At 34.2% G+C, this 21,253-nt stretch overlaps 1 protein-coding gene across 2 annotated transcripts; it reads left to right on the forward strand.

The window, feature by feature from the left end:
• Positions 1-27: 27 nt before the first annotated feature.
• Positions 28-19,931, forward strand: LOC121998784 (imidazole glycerol phosphate synthase hisHF, chloroplastic-like). 2 transcript variants are annotated; one of them, XM_042553838.1, is made up of 20 exons: positions 28-169; positions 5,434-5,608; positions 5,682-5,764; positions 13,046-13,140; positions 13,710-13,813; positions 14,196-14,365; positions 14,466-14,580; positions 15,834-15,892; positions 15,979-16,017; positions 16,131-16,229; positions 17,112-17,174; positions 17,269-17,331; positions 17,421-17,506; positions 17,834-17,942; positions 18,023-18,076; positions 18,384-18,471; positions 18,594-18,631; positions 18,820-18,925; positions 19,125-19,291; positions 19,502-19,931. In XM_042553838.1, exons 2-20 carry the CDS (start codon positions 5,521-5,523, stop codon positions 19,571-19,573), a joined length of 1,698 nt encoding a protein of 565 aa, XP_042409772.1. In that variant the 5' UTR covers positions 28-169; positions 5,434-5,520; the 3' UTR covers positions 19,574-19,931. The 2 variants fall into 2 exon arrangements, with proteins under 2 accessions (XP_042409772.1, XP_042409773.1); XM_042553839.1 differs by having other exon boundaries at positions 29-169; positions 17,424-17,506.
• Positions 19,932-21,253: the final 1,322 nt, after the last annotated feature.

A 21,253-nucleotide genomic window follows, 5' to 3' on the forward strand; every position in this document is an offset into this window, starting at 1 on the left:
GATGATGGGCTTCAAAGGCCCAAATCGTCTTTCGCAACTTGACGTGTCGGAGCCCGAGATAAGTTTGCGACATTTCTCTTTATCCTTTCCGCAGGTAAATGCGTTGCGGTGATTCGCTGGACGAGGGTTCGAGCCCAAGGGTTTTGTAGATTCCGACGAAAGGAAACCGGTGAGTTTGCTTCTGCCGACGGATTTGCCTCCAGAAATTTCGTCCTTTTCTTAAGGAACATGAAACCGATTCTTTAGCTCAAATTTGTATATATAATCTTCCTATTTTCCTCCGATTTGCTTAGCGTTTTCGTTGAAACTGGAATTCTGATCTAAGCATATACTCTGTTACTGCTATTTCTGGAATGCCGGGCGCATTTGGTTGCTTGCCGAGCCAGATTCCATCGACTGCCAACGTGTATGATGGCACACCTGCGAAAATTCATGTTTTGCTGGTTTGTTTAGGTCGTTAGAAGGACCAAAATCGATTTTCTTTAGTAAGATTTCGTCTTCCACCAGCAAGGTAGCTTAGGTCTTATGCAAAACTGAAGTTTGAGGTTCAAACTGTGCCGGTCAAATCGGAAGCGAAGAAATCATCAAAGTCGGTTTCATATGGAGGCTGCATCCCACCGATGTTGCTAGCACTGGAAACTTGTGAAGATCTGGATGAGGCTTTGAAGCCATGGGAAGAGAATCTTAACAGCAAGGAGAGGACCATCATCCTAAAAGAGCAAACAGATTGGAAGAGGGCTATAGAAATCTTTAACTGGTTCAAGAGAAAGGGCTGTTATGAACTGAATGTGATTCACTACAATGTTATGCTAAGGATCCTTGGGCAAACACAAAACTGGGATCTCATTGGGTCATTATGGAGGGAGATGCAGACAAATAGAATAACTCCCACAAATTCAACGTACGGTACATTAATCAACGCTTACTGCAACGGTAGCTTGAGCAAGGAGCGCTTGTTTGGTCTCCTAGTCTCGGCAGAATTCCGACAACACTTCCGTTGTGCTTCAATCTCCTCTACGTACTCAACATAGCAACCTTTTTCTGATGCTTGCACTCCTCTCTATCCACCAATTGCCTTGGACGCTCTTTTTATAGAGGAAGATGGCTCTTCCTCTACCTCCATTAATGGAGGAAGGCGGAAGGGTTGGAAGATGATAGGGAAGAGGTGCCCTTTCACCTTCTTAACACCAATATCTCTCACCTGTTCAAGTCAATCTATAAAGATCATTTAGTCATAAAGATTTAATTCATACTTCAGGAAAAATAGTTCGTGCGATAGCAAACATTTTGAGTAATTATTGCTAAGTAAGTCGTTCCACTTAACTTAGCTATTCTATAGAACGAATCTTAGACATTAAAATCTTGCCTTTACCCCATATCAATTATTTATATCATTATGAACATCACTAATCCCTCGTAATGACTATTATGTCAAGAGTATGTTCAACATCTCTAATCAATACAATTATTCACAATCACATTTTAAATACTCAACACAAAAAAATATAATTGATTGACCAGTGAATAAATATCAAAGATGTAAATCAAGATTAATCTTTTTTTAGTTAGAATCTATTCATTTTAATCAGTCTCTTTTCTAGTTATGCTCCATAAATCGAATCATTCATAGCCAATATGATACATACTAAAGTAGCAGACACTGATTAGAACTTCAAGTAAACAGTTAAATAGTCACTTAGGGTAAAATTGAGATTAATTTATAATCTCAAGGGTTTCACATAATAGAGAAGCAGGATCATTCTCCTACTACCCTTATTGTCGTCAAATCACATGTGGTATGAATCACATGCTATTTTTATTCTCTTTACTAAAAAGAGCGCATGCCTTTATTAAAATTTGATATTGTACAGATTTCGATCTAGACATACATAAATTCAACATATGAATTCCAATATGACCTTAGGCAGATTCACTAAATGGTGGGTTTATTTACTCCGATCATTACATAAATGATCTTATCTTGACACAATTATCAATGTGACTTTAATTTATGAGTATGCCTGTATTCACAGCTACATAAGTTGTCCCTTAAGTAACAGTCTTAACTCTATCTATACTTAACAAATATAGATGATTGTCCATGTGAGTGGATCAATCTTAGCCTGCGAACTCGCTCATCGAGACATTAATCCAAAATGTAACAACATATACACTGAATAGATCATGACATTTTACAACGTGTTACATTTTACGAAGTCGCAAAGACTTCCCATATCCTTGAAATGACTATTTAGTCAATGACTTAGTAAAAAAATCTGCAAACATATTACGTCTAGGGAAATGACTATTTATTCCACGATTTAGTAAAAGAATCTACAAACATATTACGTCTAGGGATATACTCAAGAATTATTTATTTCTTGTCAACAATATCCCTTATAAAATTATATTTAATCTCTATATGTTTGCCTTTGCTGTGATATTTGGGATTCTTAGAAAAAGCTATAGTAGTTTGATTGTCACAATACACTGTAACAAGACTCCCATAGTCCTCAACAATTTTTAGATTCTTTAGGAACTTTCTCAACTAGACAATTTCTTACACATTATTTGCATAAGTCACACAACTTCCATTGTCAACAAGGCTACATAGGCCAAACAACATAACTTCCATTGTCGACAAGGCTACACAAGCCAAGCTACACAACTATATAAGCCTGCTTCTTGCTATTCTATGAGATTGTGCCACTATTTAGCAAGAAGGTATAGTTAGATGTTGATTTTCTGTCATTAAGTTGTCCAATCTGCATTTATATAGCCCTTCAGGCTCATCTTAGATCCTCGAAAACAGATACAATAATAGGTTGTCCCTTTAAGATATATGAATATTCTTTTCACCGTTTTCCAGTATCTCGATCCTGGATTTGACTGGAAACGACTAACTAAGCTAACAACATAACTTATATTAGGACGAGTACATAATATAGTGTACATCAAACTACCAATAAGATTGACATATGATGTTTCCTTCATTTCAACATTTCTTCAGGAGTCTTGGAATACATACTTTTGCTCAAAACAGTACCTTGTATTGTAGGTGTTTGTTCAATGTTGCAATCTGACATATTGAAGTGTTGTAGTATGTTAGCGATATAAGTCTCTTGAGACAAATCCGAAAGCCTTTTTGATCGATTTTTAATGATTTTTACTCTTAAAATGTACTCAGCTTCTCCCTTATCTATTATATCAAATTGTAATAAAAGTCACGATTTGACTTCTATTACTTATTCCCAATAGTCCTTCGGTTCGGATGAAGATTAACTAAATCCTAAACTTAATTCTTTCTACTCTATTTCCTCATCCATTGTAACTTTCCATTTTTCCTCTAACTGAGCATCTCAATGCTTCCTCAACCAAGGTTCATCGCCGTCAACTGGGAGTGTCATTAGTGCTTCATTCTCAATATCAAACCATTTCTGAGGTTTAATCTTACGAACACTTCTTCGTAAGTTGGGTTGTTGAGAAGTAAACTTATGACTTGGCAAATTACTCCCACTAGATTGACTAGATTCAGGCATCTCTTGTGATTCATAATTTGTTGATAAATGAGCATTATCTTCTTCCTCTATTGTAAATAAAGGAATTGTCTTATCAAATTCACCTCCTGTTGGGAATTCAGTTTAAAAAAAATAGAATCTCTCGACTCTATTTCAAAGATGGTTCCATTTTGTTTCTCATCAATGAAAACACAACCCTTAAAAATAATAGAATACCTTACAAAAATGCATTTCTTACCTCTGGGTCATAATTTCCATATTTGTGAGTCTTATTATGAACATAAGCAGTTGACTCCTAAAGTCTCAGATTACTTAAATATGATTTTCTGCTTGTCCAACGTTCATATGGAGTAGATGAAACAGATTTAGAAGACATTCAGTTAAGTATATAGGTTGCAGTTAATAACCCATATCGCTAATAGGAAATTGACAAATTAGCTTGAGCTATTATAAACCTAACCATATCTAGAAAAGTTCGATTTCTTTTTTCAGCAACCCCATTTTGCTGTGGAGTTACAGGGATAGTGAGCTGTCTAATAATTCCTTTATCATTACATATTGTTTTGAACTGATAAACAAATATTCACCTCCATGGTAGAATTCCAACACCACTTCCGTTGTGCTTCGATCTCCTCTACGTACACAATGCAGCAACCTTTTCCCGATGCTTGCACTCCTCTCTATCCACTAATTGCCTTAGACGCTCTTTTTATAGAGGAAGATGGCTCTTCCTCTGCCTCCATTAATGGAGGAAGGTGAAAGAGTTGGAAGATGAAGGGAAAGAGATGCCCTTTCACCTTCTTAACACTAACACCATCAACCCGAAGAAGAAGAAGGACCAATGAGCTGACAAGATTCTTGCCTTCCCGGTTAAAGTCCCCAAAGTGGACACTATTCATTAGATTATTAATTAATTAATTAATTAGTATCTAAATAAGCAATTTAGTGTTTGTTCCCCTGAGGAAATTATCATTAGTAGCTAAATATCTTGTATTTCTCCAAATGTATCATAAGTTGATTTCAAATGTATTATAAGTTGATTTGCTATATAATGATATGAGTTTAATTTTTTTATATAAAAAAAAGCACTACACTGCTTGCTTTTACACAATTGAAGAGGATGTTTGTTCTTCAATTAATATTAATATATAATAGTTAAGTGAGGAGGTTTGTATAGTTAGGTGTAAAAATTTTTATAATTATTTTTAAATTGTAGATTGTGTTTTGAAAAAGAAGAAAAAAAAGAAAAACGTTAATAAATGAAAATTGATGGAGGAGAAAATAAGAAAATTTATTATTCACATTTCAATCAATTTGGAGAAACTTGTAATTACGTGTCGAATCAACATAATATTTATAAAGAATAATTAATTAGGGACATTTATCACTATCAAAGAATATTTTTTATGTATACAAATCGAGTATTCTACGGGGAGGAAAAGGAAGTGTACCTTCTCATTTGTTTGATGTTGTCTTGCTTTCTTTATTTTGAGAGTGAGTACGATCTACGAAATGGGATAAAGAAATAACGTAGAGGGTAAAAACAATAATAGGCCTATATATATATTATTATCTTTACCCTTTGTGTTATTTCTTTATCCCATTTTGTAGAATCGTGCTCGAAGAAGGTACACTTCCTTTTCCTCCCTGTAGAATCCTCGATTTGCTCTGGATCTTATTGCCTTCGCTCGAATTGACTTTGGGCTATTGCCCTTTGTGTCCTGATCTCGTCTGACATCGCTTTCCCTTTGTATTCGCTGCTTTATTTGGGGGTTTTCATTGGATTTTTGTCTGCCTTTGTTTTCGAGCTACTTCTTCCATCTGATTCTCGTTGGGAAGTTTGTCCGCGCTTGATTTGCTGTCTTGATTGTCGAATTTTTTTAATGGGCTTGTACTATTCTGATTTGGGTTGTAGGGAGTTCTTTCCGCTCCTGCTCCACCTGGCCTCCGTGCTTGCGCCACCTCTACTGCTTTTCTGCTCCTCCTGCACTGGTCGACTCCGATGCCTCTCATTTCTTTTCCCGCGCTCACGTGTCCGCCATGGAAATCTAATTCTATTAAATTTTTCTCGGTCCGCGCCTCATCTCCAGGTTATCCCCCCCTCATTTGACTTTTTTTTTTTATGTTCATGAATGTTTGTCTTGATTCGGTATATTGTTGTAGATGTTACATTGTTAGATTATGGTGCTGGAAACGTTCGAAGTGTGCGCAACGCCATTCGCCATCTAGGATTTAGTGTTAAAGATGTAAGTTCTATTTATACACCTCCATTCTTCACTAATTTATATGATGATTCTATGGAGATTTTATTTATTTATTTTTCTATCTGGTGGAAGACGTAGTTATTAGTTATGAAAAGAAACAGACAGATGTACCAAAATGATACCTTTTATGATGATTTTATTGGGAATTTTCTATTCTATCAGGGATGTTATTAGGTGGAAGGGGTAGTTATAAGTCATGGAAAAAAAACTACTGGCCAATTGCTAATTAAAAATGTTAATGTTGTATGTTCTATTCCTAGTTGGCTATTAGCAACTTGTTCATTTAAACTTATTTTGCATTACCAAATGATTTGACGAGTCAAGGAAATAGTATGCTTCGAGAAATTATTAAAATTTTATCTTAAATCAAAATAGTACTTATTAGATTGTCAATAGAAGGGTTTAAAGTTGATTTTTATAACAAATTGCTCGAATAGAGATATGGATAAAAAATTTCACAAATAGATGGCGGTAAATAGTTTGATTTGATTTGATCTGATTGGATTAGGCCATTAACTCGTATAAGATTATGGTCCATGGACGTGGACGCAAGAATACTAACTCGAGTATTTGCAAATCTTAGTTCATGTGAGACTAAAATCAAGGAATTTCTAAAAATGAAAGAATGATAGTGTTGATTAGCATTTTTAGAAGTAGTGTTGATCAACACTTGTTTGCACGGTGTTAAGTGGGCATTGTGGGAAAAATATTGTCTATTTGTATCCCTTGGTTGTGAAGAGAGAAGAAAAAGGATTTGCCCTTTCCTATTAGTATAAATTTTCCATTTATACTACTCGTTTATAAATGTTCACATCACCTCTCCATTATTTTACGAAGGACCCAAGATCCTTCTCTCAAATCACAATTACTTAGGTTGTATTTCCTCTTGAACTCTTTCTTCTCCCCTTTAAAGAGTTCTAAGGCTTCAAAAGTTCGTCAATAATGAGATTTGGAATGCCTTAGTTGAAGATTGTTGTTTCCCGGGCAACAATTGTCAATAAATAGTGTTGTAAATGGTGGTAGATGGTGGCGGGGCGGTGACCGCCTCGACCATTTAGGCACTTGAATTTTTTTTACTATTTTTTATACATAACGTTATAAATAATCATTATTTTTTATAATATTTACTTTTAATAATATATAAAACAAAAACCAAGCCTTATTTGATTAGGTGGGGTCGGCTTACTTTTAATAAAATATATTAATTAAAAATTTAAAATTTAATCTAAATATTTTATAATGGTTTAAATATATAAATATTAAATTAATAGATAATTTTATTAGACTTTAATTAAGTCTATTTAAATTATTCCAATCATAGCTAGAAGTTGATTAAAATTGTTAACTTAAAATTATTTAATTAAACGCTAACTTACAACTTACCCGCGTATCTTGTTTCGGCAGGGCGATAAGTTCGGAGGCAAAGGAGGTGAGTTATCGCCTAAAGCATCGTCTCAGGCAAAGACGATGAGGTTGATATCCGTCTCCTGCCTAGGTGGCCTCCTCGACTACTATTTAGAACACTGTTAATAAACTTGCACCCTGATGCCAATCTCCCAGCCTGCCCAAACACAACTCAAACGAGGTCAGGCTTGTGCTGAGCGATCGTCTTGAAGTTACAAGTCATGCCTTGCACAACCCATGATTATCAAGCTCGATGGGCTTGACACATCAAAAGAATGGGGTGATTGGTTAAGGTTATGCTCAGGTTATGCTTGACCTTGTTAACTCATTTAACATCTCTAACACTTTGGCGAGACAAGATCGTGTTAAAGTGAGAGCTTCTAACTTTTGCTTCAACTTTAAATCTCTTATATAAAGGAATAAGCTTACATAAAAAGGTGTGTGTTAACATCCTAAGTGATGATTCGACAATGTTGAGTCAATGTCAATGATACTAAAAGTGATATGTCTAAGGTATTTTAAAGATTGACGGAGAGAGTGGGGGATGACCATTCTGAAAGCATGAGTCAATCCTCCAAAAGGGGTTTCTTAACAATCGGAATGTCGAGAATTTAAAACGACACGGTTCATGTCGCCATATTGATGCCCCACCTATTCAAGTTGTCGACTTACCTACAGGAGACTGACTATACCCGAGCTAGGTGGATCGAATTGAGAGATCTCATTGAACAAAAAGACTATATGCTCTTTCATCTAAAATTCTAGCATTTACCTTTTGCTTTTGATAATCTTCTATAGGATCAATTTAGCTATATATTACTTTTGTTGAAGTTCTTCCATGAAGATAAGGACAAACTTAACAAGGACGTTTTTTTTTTCCTTCACTTGGATTAAATATCAAAATGCCATCTCATTTTTACCATTAAATTTGTTACAAAATTGAACACCGGAACTAATTTGTAGAATTCAAATCTCTAAAACTTGGATAAGATTTTGTATGTAAATTGTGGGATCTTGTGAGACGTCTAAAATGACATTTGATTCATTTTGAAGTGTTGACGTAAGACCTAAATTGTTTGTAGGTTCAAGTCAACTTCCAATTATACAAAATTATATATGAAAGACTTTGGGCTTTCTAAAATTTGATTCATTCTAACTTGATGACATAAGACCTACATAGTTGTAATTGGAAGTCAACTTCCAATTGTACAAAATTATATATAAAAGACTTTTGCTTTCTAATAATCAACACAAAATTTTTGTTTCGTTTGAAATTTATTTGGACCTTCCAAGCAGTTTCTGAACAACCTCTTTCTTTTTAAAATAAGGAAAACAATATTAAAGGGACCTGCTTTTTTGATATTTAACCAAAGAGTGCACTCCCTTTATAATTTGGAAATGAGCACCCCATTGTTTTTTGCCCAAAGAAATATTCTTAAAAAAGCTAACTATCAATTTAATAGTTTTCTTCTATTTTCATAATAAAATTAACTAAATTATCAATGAAATGGGCTTTGTTTGGTTTTCTAAGACATGATTTCATTGGGAATTTTCGATTCTATTAGGGCTGTTATGAGGTGGAAGGGATAGTTATAACGCATGGAAAAAAACTACTGCAGATGCCAAAATGAGTTTGACCATATCTTGTTCAAAGATTCTGAATACCAATTGCTAAATAAAAATGTTTTTTGATATTTAACCAAAGAGTGCACTCCCTTTATAATTTGGAAATGAGCACCCCATTGTTTTTTCCCAAAGAAATATTCTTAAAAAAGCTAACTATCAATTTAATAGTTTTCTTCTATTTTTCATAATAAAATTAACTAAATTATCAATGAAATGGGCTTTGTTTGGTTTTCTAAGACATGATTTCATTGGGAATTTTCGATTCTATTAGGGCTGTTATGAGGTGGAAGGGATAGTTATAACGCATGGAAAAAACACTACTGCAGATGCCAAAATGAGTTTGACCATATCTTGTTCAAATATTCTGAATACCAATTGCTAGATAAAAATGCTAATGTAGTATTTTCTATTCCTAGTTTGCTATTAGCAACTTTCTCAGCTAAACTTATTTTGCGTTACCAAATGATTTGACGAGTCAAGGAAGTAATTTTATCTTAAATCAAAATATTGCTTAATAGATTGTCACTAGAAAGGTTTGAAAATTGATTTTTATAACTAATTGGTTGAATAGAGATATAGATAAGCAATTTCACAAGTAGACTGTTATAAATAGTTTGATTTGATTGATTGGACTAGGCCATTAGCTCGTATAGGAGCATGGTTCCTGGGTGTGGATGCAAGAATCCTAACTTGAGATTTCGCAAATCTTAGTTCATGTGTGACGAATTAAGGAATTTCTATAAATGGAAGAATGACAGTGTTGATTAGCATTACTAGAAGCAATGTCAATCAAGACTTGTTTGCAAGGTGTTAAATGGGCATTGTGGGAAAAATGCTGTCTATTAGTTTCCCTTAGTTGTGAAGGGAGAAGAAAAAAGAATTTGCTCTCTCTCATTAATTTCTCATTCACCCTTAATCGGTTTTGAGCAAATTAATAGTCTAAATCTATCTACGCGAAACGTAGATTTCATCTCTCCATTATTATACTTGTTCAAATCATCTCTCCATTATTATATAAAGGACCCAAGACCCTTCTATCAAATCACAATTACTTAGGTTGTGATATTTCATCTTGAGCTCTTTCGCCTCCTCTTTAAAGAGTTTTAAGGCTTTGAAAGTTAGTCAATACTGAAAATTAGAATTCTTCTATTGAGTTGAAGATTGTTGTATCCTGCGCAACAATTGTTAATAAACCTGCACACCACATCTGATAGAGGTGCCAATCACCCAGCCTACTCGAGCATGACTCAATCAAGGTCGGGCTTGTGCTGATTGGTCGTCTTGAAGTTACAAGTCATGCCTTGCAGGCTTGCACAATCCATAATGATCGGGCTCTGTTGGGTTGACACATCAAAAGAACGAGGTGACTGGTTAAGGCTATGCCTGACCTTGTTGGCCCATATGACATCTCTAACACTCGGGCAAGGCAATATCATCTTACAGTGAGATTGCCTAACTTATACCTCAATCTTAAATCTCTTATCCAAAGGAATAAACTTACATAAAAAGGTGTATGTCAACATCCTAATTGATGATTGGACGACTGACAATGTTAAGTCAATGTCAATGATATTGAAAGAGGTATGTCTAAGGTATTTTAAATATTGATGAGAGAGTCGTGGATGACCATGTTAAAGGTGTGAGTCAATCCTTCAAAAGGGGTTTCTTGACAATCGGAAAGATGCGTCAAAAATTTAAAATGACACAATTCATGTCACCATACTGATGCCCCACCTATTTGAGTCGTCGACTTACCTAGAAGAGACTGACGGTACTCGAACTAGGTGGATCGAATTTGAGAGATCTCATCAAACAAAAAGACCATATGCTCTTTCATCTAAAATTCTAGCATTATACCTTTTGCTTTTGAAAATCTACTTGTAAGGATCAATTTAGCTAGATATTGCTTTTGTTGAAGTTCTTCCATGAAGATAAGGACAAACTTCACAATGAAATCCTTCTTTTTTTGAATCATTAAGGAATTTTTCACTTGGATTAAATATCAAAAGACCATCCCATTTTTTTTTTTTTAAATTTGTTACAAAATGGAACACCGGAACTAATTTGTAGAATACAAATTCCTAAAATTTGGATAAGATTTTGTATGTAAACCGTGGGATCTTGTGAGGTCAAAAATGACATGTGATTCATCGTGAAGTGATGACATAAGACCTACATTGTTTGTATGTTCAAGTCAACTTCCAATTATACAAATTATATATGAAAGGCTTTGGGCTTTCTGAATTTGATTCATTCTAACGTGATGACATAAGACCTACATAGTTGTAATTTGAAGTCAACTTCCAATTGTACAAAATTATATAAAAGACTTCTGGCTTTCTAATAATCAACACAAAAAATTTGTTTCGTTTGAAATTTATTTGGACCTTGCAAGCAATTTTAGAACAACCTCCTTTTTAAAATAAGGGAATCAATATTAAAGGGACCTGTCTTTTTTGATATTTAACCAAAGAGTGTAACTCCCTTTATAATTTGGAAATGAGCACCCCTTTGTTTTTTCCCATAGAAATATTCTAAATTAACTAAACAACTACCATTTTAGTGGGTTTCTTCTACATGCATATTTTGTCATAAGAAAATTAACTAAATTATTAGTGAAATGACCTTTGTTTGGTTTATTAAGACATGATTTTATTGGGAATTTTTCTTTTCTATCAAGGCTGTTATAAGGTGGAAGGGTAGTTATTAGGCATGGAAATATCAAAATGAGTTAGATCATATCAAATTTAAAGATACTGAGCACCAAGTGCTAAATAAAAATGTTAATGTAGTATTTCCTATTTCTAGTAGGTTATTACTTGTTCCAATTATACCTATATTGCATTTACCAAATGATTTGATGAGTCAAGAAATTAGTCTTATGATGCTTCTTTGTAGCTATAGGAATTACAAGGCAAGACATTACTAAAATTTTATCTTAATTCAAAATAACACTTATTAGATTGTCAATTAAAAGTGTTAGAAATTAATTTTTTAATCAATTGGACGAAAAGAGACATGGCGGAAATTGTGATATTCATCGGTTTTGCCTAAACTAATCAGACTAGGACATTATCTCGCACAGGAGCATTGTCCATGAACATGGGCGCGGGAACACTAACTCAAGTATGCACAAATGTTAGTTCATATGTGATTAAAATCAAGGAATTTCTAAAATACATGAAAATTGTGAAAATAGAAGAATGACAGTATCATTTAGCACTACTAGAAGCAGTGCCATTCGACACTTGCACGCTGCCGGCATTGTGAGAACAATGTCTTCCAACATTATCCTGGTTAGTTTCCCTTGGTTGTGAAGAGAGCGAAAAAATATTTGTACTGCTTCTCCCATTAATATAAATATTCTATTTACACACACACTCTATATTCATACTTGTTCACATTTCTTTTACTTTGTTAATATAAAAAAGGCTTTGAACTTTTTGAAATTTGATTTATTTTGATGTGATGATTTAAGACAATGTTTGTAGGTTCAAGTCAACTTCTAATTATAAAAATTTATATATAAAAGGCTTTGGGCTTTTTGAAATTTGTTTCATTTTGAAGGAATGACATCTGACCTACAATGTTTGTAGGATCAAGTCAACTTCTAATTGTACAAAATTATTAGTAAAAAGGCTTTAGGTTTTCTTAATTTTGATTACGTAAGACATACATTGTTTGTAAGTTCTAGTCAACTTTAATTACGTATAAAAGGTTTTAGGATTTTTGAAATTTGACTTATTTTGAAATGATGACATAAGATTTACATTGTTTGTAGGTTCAAGTTAACTTCCAATTATACAAAATTATATATAAAAGGCTTTGGATCTTTGAAATTTGATTTATTATGAAGTGATGAGGTAAGACCTTTACTGTTTATAATAGGTTAAAGTCAACTTCCAATTATACAAAATTATATATAGAAGGCTTTGGGTTTTCAGAGAGTCAACACAATTTTTGTTTTATTTGAATTTATTTTGACCTTGCAAGCAATTTTTGAACAACTCATTCTTTTTAAAATAAGGAACAATATTAAAGGGACCTTGTCCTTTTTGATATTTAACCATAGAGTGACACCCCTTCATAATTTGGAAACGACCACCCCTTTGTTTTTTTCTCATAGAAATATTCTAAAAGAATCTAACTATCATTTGATGGTTTTCTTCTCTATACATATTTTTTAATATGAAAATTAACTAATTTATCAGTGAAATTACCTATGTTTTTTAGGTGCAAAATCCAGAAGACATTCTTGATGCTAAACGCCTTATTTTTCCTGGTGTTGGGGCCTTTGCAGCAGCAATGGAAGTGTTAGAGCGAACTGGGTAAATGCAGTCTTTTTATCATACCTTGCATTTATCAACGCATGCTGCCCATGTAGTCTTCAACTGTTCTTTGTTGGACTTAGTAATTTGATGGATTAAATGATGCTGTATTTGCAATGTTTCCTTGTCAAGATATTGGGGTTTTCACAGCGAACTGCTTATGGCTCATTTCATGCTTTTGGTTATTTGGTAACTCAAATTTTCTGCCACCTTGTTAGAGTTATGCTAGTTCATTCTTTTCTATGGTTAAGAATTTTTGTCAACCACATATCCTTTGTTTTGTATAAATTTGTCTGCTTTCTTCCGTATATTCATTGTGGTACTAACACTGTTACTTACTTGAAGAATTTATCTTGTCCTTTTGGCTGTTTATAAAACACCTGTAAAGCTATTCTTCTCTGATATTTGTTATCTAGAAAATTTTAACATACTCTTTTGCACTAATTGTTTTATAAGAGTTGCTTTATCATTCTTGAAATATTTGTGTGCCCATGTTGATGATCTTTAGATTTGTGCTTATTTTTTCTACTCAATTTATGTTTTGCTTACTCATGTTCATTGTCATTAAGGATGGCCGAGCCACTTTGTAGATACGTAGAGAGTGATCGTCCATTTTTGGGGATTTGCCTTGGACTTCAATTATTGTTCGAGTACAGTGAAGAGAATGGTCCAGGTGGATATTGAAATTCCTTTTGGATTTTTCTTTGCTTTATTAGCTCCATTAACAAAATGTTCATGAACAGGAAGACCAAAGGATTCTTTCCTATACAAACCAAGCTTTTTCAAATTAGATCATTTATTCTGTGTGTTTCAATCAAATTGTATTATCCATTGTGTGAGTTTTACTAGTAATTATTAACTTACAATTTCTATCGCAATGGTCTGCATGTGAGAAAGGTATCTCTGAACTTCTTCAACTGATTCTCATGAAACTCTCTCCAATATACTATGTTCCATAGTTCCTTTTTCTCTTGTACTGATACACAAGTCATATTTCTGTTTTTCTATTTTTTTTTTGTCCCAAATGATTCTACGAATAACATTTATTTGTGCAGTAAAAGGTCTTGGTTTGATACCTGGTGTTGTTGGACGTTTTGATTCATCAAATGGTCTCAGAGTACCTCATATTGGCTGGAATGCTTTGCAAACCACCAAAGAGACTGAAATTTTGGATGATGTTGGAGGGCATCATGTCTATTTTGTTCATTCCTATCGTGTGATGCCTGTATGTCTTCTTGTGATTTGACAATCAGACCAACACATTTTCATATTTTTGTTTAATGAATAGTCTTGCCTAAATTATTCTTTGCAAAAATTTTGCTTAGACAGATGCTAACAACGAGTGGATTTCATCAATATGTAATTATGGTGATAGCTTTGTTTCGTCTATAACAAGGGGTAATGTGCATGCTGTCCAGTTTCATCCGGAAAAGAGTGGAGGTAACATTCTCCAAATAGTATAGGTTACAAGTCAACATTAATATATATTTTTTATATATTTACAACATGCTCGAACATGATTAATACTTTCATCACATTTCTTGCTGAAATTTTTTTGAGATCACAACTACTTCTAATTTAATAGAAGATTACACTCTGTATGCTTATAGATTCCTTATGAGGTGCAAACAAACTAAGCTTGACTAGCTCCAGAACTGAGTATGTCATTATGAGGATATAGGATGCGGAGTGCATGTGCGAGTTGGTTATAATTTGACCTTTATCTTGTGGATTATTTTAATTGGTGATAAGGAAAGATGATGTTTAGTTTTTGGTTACTTACTAGAAGTTGTTATGGAAATGGGTGTTTTGCTCCTATCTTTCTTAATTCAAGTGCCAGGAAGGGGATGAGGAAATTAGAGAATGATTTTGTAGAGGTAATTTTAGGCTTCCAAACTGTTGAATATGGGATTGATTTTGTTGTCTGATTTCTTCAGCAGGACTAGCAATTATCTTCACTCTATTATCAATTTTTCACATAGGCTAACATCTTATACATACATTACTGCTTGTAATTCTTGTAATTTTCCTAGTCTATTTTAAAAGAAGTAGATATTGTTAAAGATGTCATTAATAGAAAGAATTAATGGTTGAAATGTGGAAGGAAATTCTATAGTCTTTTTTAATTGCCATGCTTTATGGATCATGCTTTATAAGATGAAATGTTGTTTTATAAGATTGGCATTACCATGCTTTATGGATCAGCATATTGGACTCTTAAGATGCAAACTTGTACAAAAGACTAATTTAATATTGATGAAAATGTTAAGATACATGTGGTGTTACTAAAAAGAATTAAATATAGAATATTACTAAGACCCTTAGGTGTAGGTTCAATATTTGACTAAATAAGGGAAAATAGGCAGAGATGATATAGAGACTTAAAGGCACCAATAGTTTCCGTAGTTAGAAGAATTTAAATTATTGAAGTAAAAGGTATAAGGGGTCGGAATGAATTGAATGGTGCTAGTGATAAAACTTTGCTTATAGGTTAGCAAGGTATAAGATCCATATAACCAACCCCAAATAGTTAGGACAAATACAGCTGGCGATGATTTCTTTCTATTGCTTTTGTATGTTTAATATATAGTCTGGTGGAATCCTCCTTCAGCATCTCGAAAAATTCAACTTTAGTTCATATTCTATTGTTAGTCCTTGTTAGTAAAATAACTTTATGTAATATGGTTCAATAGATGTCGGGATTTCCATATTAAAGAAATTTCTTGACCCCTCTTCATCTTCAAAGACAAAGGTATACCTGGTATTCCATTATGGTTGTGTTCTCTACACGATCAGCATTATTGTACAATCTGATTAATTGTGCTTGTAACCTTTTAGAAATCAGCCATTGGTAAAGCATCACGACTGGCAAAGCGAGTGAGTTCTTTGATCTAGTTGACATGGATATGGATATTTAGGCACTTATTTATTCATGACTATGTAATAATTGCTTCTTTTTTGAAAAAGAAAAACTTGATGCTGTTATGCAGGTGATTGCATGTCTTGATGTGAGGGCAAATGACAAAGGGGATCTTGTAGTCACAAAAGGGGACCAGTATGATGTAAGAGAACAGTCAAATGAGAAAGAGGTATGAGAAATTTCCTACAAAAAGGTGCCAGTATATATATTTGACTCTTGGGCCTATAGTGATAGGCAGCTGTTCATAGTTTCCTTTTGGTAGACTTGGTATTTGGTGTACAAAATCTAAGAATGCCTCCTCCATTTCATGATCTAAATACAACTTTTGATTTGGAATTTATTTGAACTACTATCGAAGTCGTGATACCATACTTAGGTCTGGAATATAGTTGAGACAGTATTAATCAGTTTAGTACTTTTTGACTTTGAGCCTGTTGTTGGAGAGGAAATTGATAATAGACAACAATGCTGGATGAGGAGGGAGAGACCCTAGTGAGATCAAAGGATTGAGATGGAAAATGGTGGTGAAAAGAATCTTGTATGTCGTTCATATGAATAAATTAGCCTTTTATTAATGGAAAAAGAATTGTTGCTATGCTGAATCCTTTCCTGTAGTTGCATTTGTTCACTTGAAAATTTTAGCAATTATTTAGAATTCTGACTTGGCCGGCAAACTCATTGGTCTGTAATTATTATCATACTGATGATCCTCATGAACCTCATATTATACTTCATGTTTGCATAACTCAAGTTGTAAACTGAGCTATGTTTATGTGGGAATAATCCTGGTATGGATCACAAATGGTTTCAAGATCCGACGTTGATTCTGATTTGGGAGCCTATTTCAGATGGGGATGAAAGAAAAGGCATTAGGCATCTGTAGAGTTGTTGGGTAGTTTCACTTTCCTTAAAGCGGTAAGCCTAGAGCAAGTGGAATAAGAAGGCTCTCTAAATGAACTTGAGACAAATAGTTTTGCTTTAAATGTTTGACCTTTCTCTCCCTCTCACTTATTTTTAAGTACACTTTCTTATTTTGCTTTCACGTCAATAGGTTAGAAACCTTGGCAAGCCAGTGGATCTAGCAGGTCAGTATTATAAGGATGGCGCTGATGAGGTATACACTTGTTCTACAGTTTGATAAACAAATCTCCTTATTATTCTTTTAACATTAAAAATAATTCATTTGAAGTAATTGTTTAATATTCCAGGTTAGTTTTTTAAACATAACTGGTTTCCGTGACTTTCCCTTGGGAGATTTGCCGATGTTACAGGTCTGCAAAATAAACATGCTTTTGCATTATTTGGTATTACTATACTTGTTTTTATGCTAAACTACTTGTGCCTTCACATGTTTGCTAAGAAGATATTGCGCTACACTTCGGAAAATGTTTTTGTACCACTAACAGTTGGTGGTGGGATACGAGACTTCACGGATGGAAATGGAAGGTTGTTATTTTTTTTCCTGCTTTGTAGGACTATGCCGATATCTAATGTGTGCAGGATCTTTTAGTTTCCTACCTCTGATAGAACGACACTTGTCGTACCATCCTTTAAGCTGATGTGTACATCAGATTCTACACCCGTTAGGATACTGATTTGTTGGATTAAACAGGCTGGACTTTCTTCTTTGTGGATACTAGAAAGCATATGATTGTAATTTATTTGACTTGGATAAGTAGAAAAACATCGTCTATTTTACAGTTATGCAGACAACATACCAAGTTCTTGTCAAATTCTCTGGGCTTGATCTCTGGGCTTAGTCTTCTTCTGCAGATACTATTCGAGCTTGGAAGTGGCATCTGAATATTTTAGATCGGGTGCAGATAAGATATCAATTGGAAGTGATGCAGTTTATGCTGCAGAAGAGTATTTGAGAACTGGAGTAGGCAGCTATATATGCTTTCCTCCTCATTCACTCTTCACCATTATCCTTTGCTAATCTTACCCTTGTACATGTTTAAGGTGAAGACTGGGAAAACCAGCTTGGAGCAGATTTCTCGAGTTTATGGGAACCAGGTTGACATTTCTTCTTTTTTTTTTTTTACTTTTCTGCTTCCTATGTTTGTTGCACCTATATTTCAACTGTTCTCTCTCCCTATCACTGTATTTTTCTCCCTATCTGAACATGTTCAATGAAAGTATGTGATAGATTAATTGTTTACTGAGAGTACAACTCAAGTTGCATTTCTTGTCACCTTCTTTTCTTGATATTCACTATTGTGGAAAAAAGATTTTGAATTTTGTGCAGTATACATCTGACTTACTAAAAAAAAAAATAATGACAATGATAATGTTTATTGTCAATACTTTTTAACTCCATCAGGCAGTAGTTGTGAGCATTGACCCTCGGAGAGTCTATGTCAGGAGCCCTGATGATGTTGAATTTAAGACCATTAAGGTTTCTTCCCCAGGTACTATATAATTATAATTTAGCCTTTCTTGCTCCTTTTAGCTCCACAAATTATTGCTTTTCACATTATACGTTTCTTTCCACTTCTCTATGATTACATTTCTTCTTCCATGATAACTTCAGGTCCCTCAGGTGAAGAGTACGCATGGTATCAGTGCACAGTAAGCTTTTCATTATTTATGCACATTATTTTCTCTAGTCATTTATTTTGTCACAAATTTCTTCAAACTAGTCTGGATGCTTCAACCCAAACTCGTAACTATAAATTGGATTACTTTGTGTTAACCTCAGATGAACAAACAAGGTCTTCAAATCTTTCTCTTGCCTGATTTGACCTGTTCTTGTGCAGGTCAATGGTGGGCGTGAGGCTCGGCCTATTGGAGCTTTTGAACTTGCAAAAGCTGTTGAAGAACTTGGAGCTGGAGAAATACTATTAAACTGCATAGACTGTGATGGTAATTTTTCTTACATGGAGGTGGATGGTCTTACAGCACATTCTTCTTTCTGTTAATATGCACTAGTAGAAACTACCAAATTGTCATTGTGAAAATATGGTCAGTCTGCTAAATGCATAGCAAATGTTCTCCTTGGTCCACTGTACTGATATGACATCGTTTACCTGAAAAAAAAAAATCATGAGATACTTGTTTGCAGGTCAGGGTCACGGATTTGACATAGACTTAATCAAGTTGGTATCTGATGCCGTCACGATTCCTGTAATTGCGAGCAGTGGAGCAGGTGCCGTTGAGCACTTCTCTGAAGTCTTTGAAAAGACAAATGCATCAGCTGCACTTGCAGCTGGAATTTTCCATAGGAAGGAGGTAATTTCATAACTCCATATCTTTTGCTGATTATTTGATGGTATAACTGACGAGAGGCTATATAGACAAGCTTGCAACCTTATCAATCTGAAAATAGATTAGAGATTTTTGTAGGATTAGTTTCTCCAGTGTTGTTGATGGATTAAAAAGAAACTTTCACTCTATGTTCTATATAAAATGAAGATTAATGTTTTAATTTCGACGATGCAGGTTCCTATATCGTCAGTCAAACAACACCTGCTGCAGAATGGCATAGAAGTTAGAGCATGTGATGGGCATTAAGGATGGAAGTGCCATGAATCAGCTTAGTTTTTAGAATCTACATGGTCTTGCATGTTTTTGTACTATTTCATAACCAAAAAAACTGGTACCATGGTGCTCATCTAGATGGTCTTTTGAGATGTTGCTTCTCAAGTTATTTAACTGTAAGAAGTGGCAATAAACCATTAGATTTTAGTCCTATTTGCTTAGGATATGTTTATTTAGAGGTCGAAATCATTGGAGGTGAAGGGGACTATGTTTTTTTTTTCGTTTACTAGATGTGGAATTAGTTGAAAGATGGATTTGCAATCCATTTGTGGATTGAGTTTTATCCTCATTTTAATTCCATCAAAATCAGTCAATATTTTCCTCCTTTCAATCCCAACAGTGAGTTTGCAGCCTTTCCTTCTATTCTCAATTCCCATTGCCTTAGTACACCTTCCATTCTTGTCTTGAGTCCAAAAAATAATTAAATAAAAAGTGTCTGCATAACAGAAACGAGAAAAAGAAGTTGAAAGTGATACCCAGAAAAAGATTTTATTGGTGATTCTTTGAAAGTAACCAAAAAAAAAAAAAAGAAGAGAAAGTTTAAATTTTCAAAAATAATTGTTTAAAAATATAAAAAAATTTGGTTATTTCTTTTATTTATGGAATTGTTCTTTCAACGGTTGGTTTTTCTCCCTACCCTTATTTTCTTTTTTTATTTATCTCCTTCAGTTCAAGAAATTTAATTTTAAAAAATTTAAAATAATTATTTTAAGTATTACTGTAATTATGTAATTTAATGAAAAGATCATGTGAGAGATAAGTTTTAGTGTCAAACAGTGAAAAGAAACAATTGATTATTTTGATAAATTACATTCACAAAAATAGAGAATGGGGAGTTTTTGACACAATAATAAAAATATTATTATCATAAGATTGTGTGCAAGACAATTGTTATTTTGAGGACTGACATTGCCAGAGCATCATCGACACCAACAACCACGATAAATTGCGATGGTCAAGCAGCGACAACCGCAAGCTGAACTGTAGCAACAGATTTAAGCAAACCAAGCGTACAGGAAATGAAAAGTAGTGCTAACCAAGAAGTGCCTACAGTAAGAGACGACGCCCCTAACAATTATGTAGAAGACGTATCACAGGGTGCATCATAGGACACGGAAAGTAGCTGTACATTGAACACTTTGACCTCATCTACCTCATGAAAGCGAAGATACCTCAACTGCAGTAGCATCCTCATCGGCAAGCAGCGAGCCCAAACAGACCGCTTCCGTCACTCTCAGACGGTGAGGATATACACGCAGTGGCCATGCTAGAAGATGAAGATCACATCCTGGAACATAAGAGGCTTTCACAAACCCCTTAAATATAAAGGGGTTCAACACCTCCTTAAGCAACAATGTATCAATGTCCTTGGTCTATTGGAGACTCAATTATCAGAGGGGGACCTTAACACCACACCCTTCAATGGTTAATGCTCTATTAGCTTCAAAGTCATCGGACAATGCATCCTTATCACCTTCACCTATCGCTGACCTCTATAGGTATCCCTCCTTGAGCTAGGGGAACGATCTAGCGAACCATGGATGATAATTGTGGACTTCAATTCCATATTATCTACTAGTGGTAAAGTTGGGGGCATGCCGGTCACGCATTATAAATTGCAAGACTTGGAATGAACAGTCCATTTATGTCACT

This window comes from Zingiber officinale, chromosome 6A, assembly GCF_018446385.1.
Source record: "Zingiber officinale cultivar Zhangliang chromosome 6A, Zo_v1.1, whole genome shotgun sequence".
NCBI lineage: Eukaryota > Viridiplantae > Streptophyta > Magnoliopsida > Zingiberales > Zingiberaceae > Zingiber > Zingiber officinale.

What these genes read in the sequence shown, in the direction of transcription:
- LOC121998784 (XM_042553838.1), top strand. Translation starts at nt 5,521, where the DNA reads ATGCCTCTCATTTCTTTTCCCGCGCTCACGTGTCCGCCATGGAAATCT. An exon ending in GGTCCGCGCCTCATCTCCAG is followed by an intron (nt 5,609 to 5,681) that starts GTTATCCCCCCC and finishes ATATTGTTGTAG; the next exon opens with ATGTTACATTGTTAGATTAT. An exon ending in ACGCATGGTATCAGTGCACA is followed by an intron (nt 18,632 to 18,819) that starts GTAAGCTTTTCA and finishes GTTCTTGTGCAG; the next exon opens with GTCAATGGTGGGCGTGAGGC.